Genomic DNA, 13,949 nt, shown 5'->3' with positions numbered 1-13,949 from the left:
TAAATCTTTATTCAAAAGAGACCAAATTTCCTAGTTTCCAACATAAGGCTGAAAGAAAATAGATTAGAGGTCAAACTGCTGTCCCTATCTGAAACTTAAACTTGCCTTCTGAATTGAACTGAAGTTCAATTAATAGTGGGTTAGAAGTAATTAGAAGTTGTGGGTGTGCGTGCTCCATTACTGGAGGTTTTTAAAAAGAGACTGGACAGTCACTTGTCTGAAATTGTACAGGTCTCCTGATTGAGCAGGGGGATTCGACTAGAAGACCACCAAGGTCCCTTCAAGCTGTATTCTGATTGACTGAAATGTTAAAATATGTTTATCTGTTCAACTTTTTAGAAACCAATATAATTTGCTCTACTGCTCAAAGAGTGATTCAAGAATCAAACTCTCCCAAGAGATAAGTTGGAAGAAATTGAGTATAGGAGAAAGATCAGTTCATTAGTTCATGCACTGCCAATGCTTTATTTAAACTAAATTTGTATATTGGATATTGCATGACCTCTGTAGATGCCATACACTGAATAATGGTTCAGAAGAATGAACTACTTCTGATGAGCTAAGTGAAACAATATAGGTAGCAAAACAGAATTAATTAAGTCTTTTATGATTTTTGCTAGATTTCTATTCAGTGGAGAAATGAGCAAAACATTGAAAGTGTTTATTCCAATGTAAAAGGTACCAGTTCAAAGAGATAAGCATCTCCAGAAATTGGGGTCTTTCCCATCTTTGAATGGATTGCCTGGATGAAGACAGTGTAATGGATTAATGGATTAAGTACCGGTTCAGAGAGATCAGCATGAGTTCCAGTGGAGTTCTGTGGTTCTGTGGCTATAGACAAAATCTGAGACTAAATGGCTTTAGGAGATGCAGTTCTAACTGACTGAGGAGAATACAGCAGTCTTTGGGTAAGAGATTCAATCTTTCAGCCATGCTAAGCTAAAACTCAGCTGCAACACTAATATCTAGGAGTGAGAAGAATCTTTCAAAAGCTGTCATATCATATCAAAATGAAAACTCCTGTCTGCCACCTTTAAAGCTTGTTGTCAGTTAGAGGCTCATAAATTATTACCTATTGTTTGGCATTTACCAATGGGAAAATGCACTGTTTATACCCATAAGAATTGCGGGAGGGTTTTGTGTTATTCCTACAATGCTGGCACTCAGGAAATTAGGTTGAAAGTTGAAAGCCTGTAATAGTAGAACATGATTTCATGAAAGGTGGGGGGACTGAAGGGTTTTGGAAACAACTAAAACAAAAATTAAAAATCAGAAAGAAAAATAAAGAATTTCAATAAAGTGGGACAATTAACTCAAGAAAAAAAAGTGTTATTGCTTTGGCAGTGGAAAAAAACTGAAGAGCACTGTGCCCTAGGTCCAACTGAAAATCATTTTAGCAATAGTAAGACACAGGCAAGACACAGATAAACCTGGAGCAACCATTTTTATTAACTAATTGACTACCCTGTTTTCCCCAAAATAAGACATTAATTTTTTTTGCCTCCAAAGGGGACACCAGGTCTTATTTTTGGGGGGGTGTCTTTTCCACTCACCTTGCGGCGGCAGCATCAATAGCCCCACCCAGCCGGCCCACTTCTTCTGTGGCCGAAGGAGCAGCTTTCTTCTGCAGCTGAAAATGGAGCTCTAGCCTGCATTTCGTAGTCAGAGGCCTTTCCAGAAGTCCTCTGCAACTGAGAACTGAGCTATGATTCTCAGCTGCTCAGCTGCAGAAGTTTTCCAGAAAGGCCTCTGACTGCTAAATGCAGCCCAGGGGATGCTGCAGATGTGTGCCGGGGCACCTGGGCTGCTCCACACCCCCACCTCCACCCTAGCTTTATTTTTAGGCTTGTGCCTCACCTCAAAACTAGGGCTTATTTTGGGGGTAGGGCTTATATTAGGCCCATCCCCAAATCAAGCTAGGGCTTATTTTCAGGGTAGGTCTTACTTTCGGGGAAAATGCGGTATTTACAAGATACTTGCCTGATTTTATGATAGTGAAAAATTATTCATTGATGGAGGCAGGGGGAAAAAGCCAAGAGCAGATCAAGTTTCCGCTGCGACCTGAAGACTTGGCTATTTGAACTTGCCGGCCTGGACTGAGGGACTGGGATTTTAGATTTTAAATTTTAAATTTTAGAATGTGTTTTATTGTTTAGGGCTACTTGGTTTAATTTATTTTAATTTTTGTATATTATGTGTTGTATATAGTGTTTTAATTGCCCTGTACACTGCCCCGAGTCCTTCGGGAGAGGGGCGGTATATAAATCCAAATAATAAATAAATAAATAAATAAATAAATAAATAAATAAATAAATAAATAAATAATTCAAACGAAGAGTTCCAACCAACAATTCCTATCAGTTCCTGGGCTCTGACAGGAAAAGAATTATTCATATATATTGGGACCACCTACTATTCTTCTGAAATAAAAAAAATGTGACAATACTTGTTTTTGGAGACCTTCCTATTTGTATAAGAATCCCACAGAATATATAATAAATTTGAAGTATGCCACAAATATGAAACAACTGGAATACCAGCAAAATGCCTTTCAAGAAGGTCACAATCAAACAAACTAAAATATCCATAAAAATCCCTGAAAAACATTGAAAAGGTTTATTTCTAAGGCCTGAGTTATACACAACCATGGTGCAATTATTTTTTAAACAGCCTCTTACCTTTTCTGTGAAAGGTTATTATTTCAGCTTTAGATCATTTGTTCTGTTAAGATATTTTGACAAGAATGAACAACTGATTCAGAAGTATTTGCCCAATTGTATTTGTGATTGTACTATGCATTTAGTATGTTGTATGTATTTTTCAGCATTCACACATATGGTATATTTTATGTCTTGGAATATGGCTTTACAGAAATTCTACACTGCACTGTTTCTAGCATCCCAAGAAACTACAATAAACAATAAAAAATCTCCTCTTTCAATCAATACAATCCCTTAAGAGACCATGCTTCAGGACATTCACATAAAATATTAGCTTTATATATTTGCAGGAGATAAACTGAAGTAGAAGGCATTCAGTCAATTTTCAATTACTTTTGGCATCTCTGTATGATAGGATGCACATTAACAATCAAACAGTGTAAGGATATAGGCCAGAAGGATCCAAAGATGCAAATGAATTTTCCTAATTATAACCATAGAAATGACTATTTTCTCCTTGTGCAACTAAGTGTATAATGCATGAAAATGCACTTTATGCTGTGATTTTTGGACAAATGTATTTGTGAGAAAGTTTTTGTGAAAATATTTAACCATATTATTACAGTCACATAAGGTTGGACTCCAACCCAATTTTACTTGTGTACTCAGAAAGAAAGAAATGTTTTTAAGATAGCTTACTTCCATTGGTTTTATGATTAGAATCTTAGTTTGGATCTAAATCATTGTACATTTATTAAATCTAATGACATATAATCTCTATTATAAAGTATATAGTTCTTTTAATAGTTACATTCATATCTCCCGGCACTGACAGGAATAACTTTTCCCAGCAGATCCCAGAGGATTATTCCCCCCTGTTTTTCTGCAGTCCCGATCCCTACCCCTAAATTCACTTGAGAAAATAGAGATGAGAGACAGCTTTATGTAAATGTATCACAACCTCCAATCTTCAGGGCCATTGAGAATACACCCTGTATCCATTAATTCAGGGAGGCAAGAGCAGGAAAATTTGAATTTAAATTCTTTTTCTAATAATTTTTATTAAAAAATCAAAATTGCAACAATTGAAATCATACAAATTGAAAAACAATAAAACAGAAAGAAAAAGTAGAAAAGAAAAAAATAAGACTATAGTAAAGAAAATGAAAAGAAATACGTAAGTATATGACTTCCTCCTTCATCACAAACATAAACTATTTTAGTAACTTGTCACCTTCTGTTAAGATAAAACAAATGGTCATTTCTTCCCATATCCCATTTCTTAATCTATAAACAAATCTTTAGAACCTCATTGTTTCAGTTCTGATGCCAACGAAGGTCCATTAAAGATTATTAGAGATGTATATATATTTTAACCTTGATCAAATAAACCAGGGGTGTCAAACTGCCGGCCCATGGGCCGGACGTGTCACGACAAAACCATTGCCGGCAATGGGGAAAAAGCTCCAATACATCGCGCGATGTCATGTGACGTCGCAGGTTTAACACTCCTGAAATAAACCAACTTCATATTCTTTCCTTTTACTTTTAATAATCTGGATCTTTAATTTCCTAGAACATGATTTCTTTTCATTTTTTTCCTTTGTCTCTTCTGACAAAATTCTTCAAAATCCTGTCTTTTTACCCAATTGTTTTAGCTAAAAGACAGAATTTTATATGGGTTTAGAATTTTTTGCAAACTGCCTAGAGCAGGAGTCCCCAACCCCTGGTCCATGGACCTGCACCGGGCCGCAGCATGCCAGAAACCAGGCCGTGCAAACGAGCAAAGCACCATCTGCGGGATGTTGACAGTACATGAAACCATGCCCACTTCTCTCCACGGAACCAGCCCCTGGTGCCCAAAAGGTTGGGGACCTCTGGCCTAGAGTCATTAATGTTGACTGCATTTCAGACTATCAACTCTTCAATCATTCATTCTTATGTTCATCATAATGTTCTATTGACAATGGGATGGCAACAAAAACTGCTATATGAAGTGCCTACAGAAGAATAAATCAAGAATAAATGTTATATTGATTTTAAATACAGTATTTTAGGTTGCAATGGTCTTATGGTAATATAATTTGTACTTACAATGTCAAACTTTTGTGTGATGTTTCCCTGGACATCTAACAAATAAACTTTGCCATAGTGTGTTCCAAGTGCCAAAAACTAAATAGAAAAAATGGGAGAAAGACATTATCTAGAGAAATTATGATTGGGAGAGTATACAACATACCATTTGTTTGTAAAAAATATTACTGTACAGCAAAGTACATCAAGCATGAATCATGAATCATACAGTATCATTCGTAAAATCTATCAAAGACTATAATAGCTAAATACAAATGACATCCAAAAAAGGAGTTAATATAAAGCAAATACTTGAGAATGAAATTGTAAAAATGTAAAACTCTCATTTACTGCATTCTTGACATGTTAAAAACTAGATAAAAATGAAATACTGCTATTTCAGCAATAGAAAAACCAATTCTCCTTCTGGCCCTTATCATTTTTGATCTTTAACCTTCAGAGCAACATTCAAATAACCAGATGGACTGATATTATGGCACCATAACAGTCATGACAACACTAGAATGTATTCCCCTACAACTTGTTTTGTAAAGAAGTTAGAGAGGTGGCAGCAGCAGAATAATAATAAAAGTAAGCATAATAACACAATAGCAAAAACAGTTGAAATTTTGTGATATCTCTGCTTGCAGATGAGATTTTGGCTTTTTTCCAAACAATGTTTGTATGTGTTATAAAACTACATAAAATTATATACAATATTATATCGGTGATGTTGGGCCAGTCCATCTTTCTTAGTCCAACCCACCTTATGGGGTTCTTGTGAAGAAAAAAGGGAGTATTTTTTTATTATTATTTTAATTCCATTTATATCCCGCCCTTCTCCGAAGACTCAGGGCGGCTTACAAGCTTAGCAGTAGCCTTCATTCTATGTATATGCCTGCTTATTAGGGCTTTCACACACACACCCAAGCGGCATTATTACAAAGTCAGCTTAATTGCCCCCAACAATCTGGGTCCTCATTTTACCTACCTCGGAAGGATGGAAGGCTGAGTCAACCTTGAGCCTGGTGGGATGCGAACCTGCACTAATTGCAGGCAGCTGGTGTTACTTAAGGAGGCGTTAGCCCACTGCTCCACCAAGGCTCTGTGTATGTTTGTTTGCCTCAAGTTACTTATAAAGTAATAAAGACTAGATTTTAAAAAATAGTTTTTTCTTTACATGACTCCATTTATATAGTAAAACCAAGTTAATTTTTACTAGTCCAAACAAGCACCTACATTATTTCTACAAGTCTAGAAAACTATCTAACCCCCACTTTTTGAAAATGGCAGATCTCTGTTTTAGCAAACCCAGTCACTGGTCAACACAAGAAAAGTTTTGTACTGCATGAGCACACAGAGAACTCAAAATAATGCAGAAGCAACTTAGGTTCTATGCCATCACATAGATAAAAAAACAGATTTAAAATATGATATCAAAAAGTTTGTTACTTCTTGGTATAAAACAGTGCCTTTCCTTCCTTTGGCATGACTCAAGTGGTCAGACTGCTAAATTTTCTGTATTTCATTGCATGTGAACACGCTTCATTGCAGCCTATAATGAAATGCTCAAATTTATAGGCACTACTAAGCATGTCAGTCAAGCAGCACAATCTTTTTTTTAATAACCTTACAGAAAGTCAAGGTTTAAAAGGATTTATCAAAATGGAATTGCTTAAAATGAAATTTCAGTTCAGGCACTTAAAATATGAAGCCACATTAAAGAGAAGTCAAAAAAGGCAGAAAGAGAGGCGAGGAGAGAAGGGGTTCATTAGAAATTCATCCCCTGCAATGCCTTTCACTCCTGCAAGGTTGCCTTTTTACAGAAAGAAAAAAGTCCCCAGGGTTAAAAAATCAATACTAGTTAATAAAACATCAGGTGTGCAGACATAACTAGGTATGACTATTCCACTGCACAGGCCTGCTTGAATGCACTGGGTGCCAGGACGATTAGTCATCCAATGCAGAATGCAGGTCCAGTAAAAATATGTTTTATCATTGAAAGAAAAAAATACTTCCAGAGGGAAAATATAAACCAGATTTTATAGTCTGAACAAAGTAAACTGTTCTAATCAGAAAATACATCTATTGTAGATGCTACATTGTTATTTCTTTTTATTTACGCATAGAGCAAGATGTAGGAAGGATACGCATTCCATCTTCAATTTTTAGCTTCAGCATTGTGCTAGACCAATTCCTAAAAGATGCTCTGTATTAGCTTCTAACATTATGATCCTTCTCATAAATAGTTCAGTTTATAAGGAAACCAAAAGTGCTAGAAACAACTTTGTTATTTTGTTGTTCCTTGTGACACTATAATTAGGAGAATTTCAAATATAGAAACAGTTTATACTGTGGTCTAAGACAGACATGTCAAACTCGCAACGTCACGTGACATCGTGCAACATATCAGGACGGTTTTGCCACTGCCGGCAATGGGGTGGGCGCAGCTTCCACATAACGCATCCGGCCCGCGGACCGGCAGTTTGACACCCCTGGTCTAAGACATTTGCTTTTTAAAAAAAGTAAACACCATACTTGCAAGCTGTCAAACCATTTTAAATTATATGTAATAATAATAATAACAATAGATTAATTATTCAATATTATTGAATAATAATATATATTGTATTTCTAGACTGCCGATCTCCTTCAAGAAGGAACTCTAGGTAGTATAGTGTAAAATAAACATATGAAACTATACATAAAATTAGAATTGAAATGTTAAAAGTTACTTGAGGATTAAAAAATATTGAAATTAAAAGATTATAAAATTAAAGCTAATTTCAAATAGACAAAAATTCCAAGAAGGCAATTAACCTTGTTAAAATTGGTAAATGAAGGCAGAGGGAGGGCTTTCATGGCATATAGCTTGTATGATTTTATTTAAGGCTTTTGCTTGTCTTTTTATTAAGAAATGCATATGCTATTTCTCTCACAACACTGATTTTACAACTTGAATTAAAACAAAAACACTGCATCACATAAAACGGCATAAATCTCAGCAGCATGGTCCTGTGAATACAAGGAGACCGTTAAATGGGCCCCTAGAGTGGCACAAAGCTTGGACAGTCCAAATTTTTAGAGCTTCTGAGATAATTCTTTGGAAAGCCTGTAACTATACCTTGACAGCATGAATATTTTAAAAAATTGAAAATATAGAAATATGTAGCACTTTGATAAAATAGAAATATGTAACACTTTGGCTAAATCATTATTTGATTTAGAAACTTTCACATAAATTGTATGAGAGATCTACAAGTAAAAATTACTTCCAAGGTAACTTTTCATTCTGTGAAGGGTTAAAACAGAAGAAATCCTCACTACTGCCATCTATGAATTATATTTTTATGAGTAGTTTTAATTACAACATAATTATATAACTTATGTAACATTCATAAAACTGCAGATAAAGTGAATAAGAGAAAACTTAAACATAGTTTGTTCAAACAATGAATCTAAAGATTAATGCACAAAACTCACTGCATTTACGATCCAATGCAAATCTAAACTATCTGATAAAAATATCAGCAAAATTATTAGCTAGTAAATTGATATGGGAAATTACTCAGTAAAATTTAAATCCCAACTCTATACTTTTGTTTGATTTCCTCAACATTGTGGCAATGAATAATGCCAAGACTATTTAGATATGAAAAAACTACTTTCCCAGAACAAATTGTTTCTGAGTCATTTCCTGTCAGAACCCCAGAAAAAAAGTTTGCAGATTTAGTTCTTCATTTGGAATTACTGATATTAATTACATGCTCCCAAATTCCTATTGCTTTGTTCAACACAACAAATAGAAGTATAAGGAAGAAATAATACAGTCATGCATACTTTTTAAAATTAGTAACTTACTTTCTCATGGACTGTCATACAACTGGCTATATCCTTTTGAATAATTTCTCCAACCCCATTAGAAAGCCTTTCATACTTCAGTTTGGGTTCTTCTTCACTGACATCTTCCTGTATTAAGAAACAGCTTAAGAATTTATTTTTTACTTTATTTTATTAATAAAATATATATAGCCACCCATATGTGTGTTTGTGTGTGTATATATACATTCATAAACACACACACACACAAATACATATACACAAACTTACATACACCCATATATATAACAATAATATTAAAATATATTATAAAAACAGACATTTTAAAAATTAAAAAATTAGCACTAAAAATATATACAAACCCCAACTTAGAGAGAAAGAGAGTATAGTGGAGCCATCTAAAAAATCTTATTCCTTGGGATCTTCAGTCCTGATGACACAAACAGGTCTTGGGGGAATCAGTTTCTCATAATCCTTATGTACTGATACTAGTCACAGAATACTAGAGAGCAATCACCATTGAAAGTTCTCTGTTCTCTTATCTTCTTTGGGAATACTAGTAGTTTTAATCATATCAGGGTCATAGGGTATGAGGTTGAAGACTCTTTTGTTCACCTTTCTTAACAGCAATGTATGAAACAAAAAGCCAACTCTCTCTTCTTCACTATATCACTCATAAATACCAGAATAAATTACACCAATACCACTGCATTATAAATGCTACTTAGTTATTTCTTGAAAGAAAGATTGTGGAAGAATGATATTCAATAAAGAAACACTTTTAATGCTAAGCTGTGAGAACGCTATTTTTAAAAAAATGAAGAACTTTTCAAATTTTCTATAAAACTATATGACAGACAGATTCATTCATGTGTCCCAAGATAATGTTGCAAGGATCCAATCTGGGTCAGTCAGCGGGACCACAGGTTTTGTTTTCCTCGGCCAGGGAAGTGATTGAAGCTCTGGGAAACAGGGCCCTCATCAGTCAACAGGAGTGGCTGATTTACCACCAGCCAATCAAATACTTAGAAGGCAAGGGCTGGGCAGCACAAGCAAACAACCAATGACTTAAAAGCCAGCCATCAACACACTCCAATCAACTTCTAAAAAGCCACATGCATCAGGCACTATAAATACCACACAGAGAAAAGCACACACTTTGCTAGAGAGAAGTTCCCTGAAGATGAACTCCAGCACGAATCTGAAAGTTCAAGACAAATCCTCTTATCCCAGTAACTGACCCAGATTGGATCGTGCAGATTCATTCGTGTGTGTGTGTGTGTGTGTGTGTGTGTGTGTGTGTGTGTAGGTGAATGCTCATTCTCCGGGTCAGTGTTCTTCTGTTTATAAGGGCTTATAGACAGAATACGTTTATAAGGCCCTTATAAACAGAAGAACACTGACACTGACATCCCCTAAACTCATCTGAAGATGTTATATAGCCTGGTAATGAAACGTTTGGAAACCAACCCACAAGCTCAGAGAACAAAACTTTGCCCTCATCCTACACCCGAGCTACAGATATTTGCCACCACTCCGTATGTATGTATGTATGTATGTGTGTGTGTATGTATGTATGTGTTCAAAGTCCATGTTTAAACTCATAATTATCTCTTTGAATAAAGAGTTAAACATGAGGCAACCTCATGATACAGAGCAGAAGCACATCTGCAATTAATCACCTACTCTCCGATTCAAGATTGTAATCAACAACAACTTTTATTGATTAGCCCTTGGGCCATATCAAAGTACAAAGTTCCAGCAACAAACCGTCACCAAAACTAGATAAAAGCAATCCGAAGTGGAATTTGATAAAATACAATTTAAAATGGAATTAAAATACAATTTAAGTTAAAATAGTAATAAAATGCAAATTTAAGATATAGATAAAATATGGAAACATTATATTTCGGAGTCGCCCTTACAATCTACCCCAATCAGTCCCACATATGCAGATCTTAACTGGATCATTTTGTTCAAATACTGTGCTACGTTGGATGTTATTTTCAAGTTCTGGCCGGACATAAGGTAAGTTATTTTGATATGGGGATCCCAATGGGTCATTCGTTTGGTATATAGACCAAGATACCTGTCTCTCACCCTCTTATACAAACAACAGTCAAATAGGATGTGAGCCAGGTCCTCTACCTCTGCCGCTCCGCAAATGCAGAGACGCTCATTGTAGGGTATAGCATGAAATCTCCCATATCTGACCATTGTGTCAAGCTGTTCAAATCTTGCTCTCGTAAATATCTCCCTGAGATGTTTTGGGAGTTGTGACTTCAAATAACTGTCCACTTGAAAAGTACATTTGTATTTACTCAGCCATTTCAAGTTACCCACCTTACTAAGGATAGCTATATCAGTTTGTGCTTCTATATCCTTAATTCTTTGGGCAACTCTTTTTTTAGATTGTTCTCCTGTTACGCAAGAAACAGGAAGGCCACAGCTTCTTACAAAATTTGTTAGTTTGGTGATCCAGGAGATTTGTGATTGTAGTTTTATTTGCTCTAGTAGGCATAATTTGGGGAGTCTATCAGTCTCCATTTCATTAACTTTGCACCAGTAGTTATAAGCTCTAATTTTAGATAATGCCTGAATTGTATGGATTCCCAATTCAGCTCTAACTGCTGCAGCAGATGTTCTTGGATCTACACCCAAAATGCATCTCAGATGCTGGGACTGTGTTCGTTCTAAAGCTGTGGTTGAATAAAGACCCCAAATTTCTGCTCCATACAAGAGCATTGTCGTAACCTTAGCCTTATAAACTTTGAGTAGTGGAGCTAGGGACCCTGGGTAACTATGATTCTTTAGTTTGAGCAATAAATTCAAACGGGCTTTTGCTCTAAATGTACTTCGTTGATGATGGCAGGCCCAAGATCCAGTCTTGGAAAAACTTACTCCCAAATATACAAAGGTATTAACCTGTTCAATTGGTTCACCGTCTAATTGCCACTTATGTCTCTGATGGTTTCTTCCAAACACCATCATTTTCGATTTGGATTTGCTAATAATTAGGGAGTTATCCTGGCAATAAGAGCTGAATCTTCTTAATAGCCTACGTAATCCTACTTGTGAGTATGATAATAAAATCATATCATCAGCATAAAGCAAGCTGTTACAGTAAGTATTTAGGATCATCGGCATGTGTACCATGGTATCCTTCATTAACCCTGGCAAATCATTGATGTATAAATTAAATAATAATGGGGCCAGGATACACCCTTGCCTTATCCCTTTATTTGTGTGAATCCTATTAGTCAGGGCCCCATTAACCCCATACCGCACCCTCAAACAGGTACTTGTGTAAAGGGCTTTAATCAAAGCCAGAAGTCTGGGTTCTATTTTAAGAGATGTCAATTTACTCCATAGTACGTCTCTATTTACCATATCAAATGCTGCTGTAAGGTCTATAAAAGCAGCAAACAGGGGTATCCTCTTATAGGCATATTTGGCAATTAGATGGTTCAAAACAAAGCAGTTATCAATAGTAGATCTGTTCTGTCTAAAACCTGCTTGTTCTTCTGTGAGGATGTTGTTTTCCTCTACCCAGATTTCAATTCTGTTCAAAAGGTACCTAGCATATATTTTTGCTACAATGTCAATCAGGCTGATGGGCCTATAATTACTAGGATCCTTTTTATTCCCTTTTTTATATATAGGGACAACTATTGCCATCTTCCACCCGTCTGGTATATGGCAGGTGTTATTTATGTGTGTAAAAAGACCTGCTAATACAGGGCCCCACCAGTTGGGAAATTTCTTAAATAATTCTGCTGGTAAAATATCCTCGCCTGGGGCTTTATTGCTCTTTAAGCTTTTAATGATGGACTGTATCTCCTTTTCTGAAACTGGTGGCCAAGGGGGGAGGGTTCTAGGATTTACCAAATCACTGTTTAAAAATAATTTCTTTACCGGTTCGGTGGGGGCAAACAAGCACTGATAATAATTCTCCCAGTCCGCAGCAGAGATTGGTATGTCAAATGCAAATCTCCGTTCCTTCAGGATACCTGCTACAGAGTGCCAAAATAATACTGAATTATGACTTCTGGCAGCCAACTCAAGTTCTGACCAGATTGAAATGGCAAAGCGTTTTTTCTTTAATGTTATAGTTTTTTTATATTCCCTTCTTGTGTGCAGCATCTTAGCTTGTATATGGGCAGTAGGATTCCTCTGGGCAAGCCTCATGGCTGCCTTCAATTTCTTTTTCTGTCGCTGGCAATCAGGATCAAACCAGCGAGGTCTACCCACTTGGGCTCTTTTTGTAGTAGGTTTAGCTGTTAGGTGTTTCTTCAGTATGTTACACAGATTGGAGAATACATTGAAGGCTGACATCCAGTCAGTAGTAGATGACTGTATTGTTCTAGCCCACTTAGTAGCATTCTCTGTTTTAAGGCATTCTAATATTGCCTTAGTATCAACTTTGGCCCAAATTAACCTTTTATTTTGGGTCACCTCTACCTTTTTGGTGAGCCATCTGTCAGCCATGTTATATGGTCTTAAATCTGAGCGGCCTCGCAATGTCACACAGGCTGATGGTCGCTATTGTCGCTAAGGTGTACTGTGACCTCTGAGAAGAGGTCAGCCTTATCTCTAGACACACAAAAGAGATCCAGTACACTACTTGAATTGGCTGAGTGGTATGTATAAGGGTATGTATAATTCTTGTCCTTACCTCCCAAAATTTGGAGATTACCCTTAAAAATTAAGGAGACTAGGAGCAGGCCAGCGGCATTACTTTTACAGTCTCTCGAGAGCCACTGAGGATGGTTATCAAAGAACTCCCCTGGGATTCCCTTCTTCTGGGCAAGCTCATACAGAGAGGGACCCAGTCTAGCGTTCAGATCTCCTAATAATACCACTATGGACTGAGGGTACAATATAGATAAATCTTCTAAGATAACTTCCAAGCCCATCCAATATTCAAAATTATAGTGCTGGGATGTGCTTGGAGGAATGTACACATTTACCAATATTAACTCAAACTGGTCATATTCAAATTTGACAGCTAGAAAGTACGGATACTTATCTTCGTTATATAATTTCTCTCCCTGCCATTGCAACTCTTCCTTTATAAGAATGCATAGCCCACCAGAGGGTCTCCCTTTGTTCATTGTTTTTAGGGCTGGGGAGGCCCATCCCTGAAAGCCTGGCAATTGTACTGGTTCATCCACTTCGGTTAGCCAGGTTTCTTGAAAGGCTATTACGTCAAATCTAGAAAGAAAGCTCATTAGTCCACTATCAACCATCCTTTTCCAGCCAGCTATGTTCCAGGTCATCAACTGTATAGGGTTCTCAGAAGCAACGTGGTCTGACTTGGTTGATTGGCTAGATGGTGGAAATGCCAGATGTCAACTTGACAATGGAGCTGGGTCA

General features: G+C 36.5%; 1 protein-coding gene across 1 annotated transcript in view; it reads right to left on the bottom strand.

Moving 5' to 3' along the window:
- VPS41 (VPS41 subunit of HOPS complex) overlaps nt 1–13,949 on the bottom strand; it is a 168,599-nt gene that overhangs the window by 118,604 nt on the left and 36,046 nt on the right. The window contains exons 3-4 of the mRNA XM_083378279.1: nt 8,595–8,702; nt 4,755–4,832 (exon numbers count right to left, since the gene is read on the bottom strand). Of these exons, the coding sequence (XP_083234405.1) occupies nt 4,755–4,832; nt 8,595–8,702 (186 nt within the window). The remainder of the gene's footprint in view (nt 1–4,754; nt 4,833–8,594; nt 8,703–13,949) is intronic.

Source organism: Vipera ursinii (assembly GCF_947247035.1).
Source record: "Vipera ursinii genome assembly, chromosome: Z".
Classification (NCBI taxonomy): domain Eukaryota; kingdom Metazoa; phylum Chordata; class Lepidosauria; order Squamata; family Viperidae; genus Vipera; species Vipera ursinii.
The sequence above is the reverse complement of the archived record's forward strand: the minus strand, read 5'-3'. Positions and strand labels throughout refer to the sequence as shown.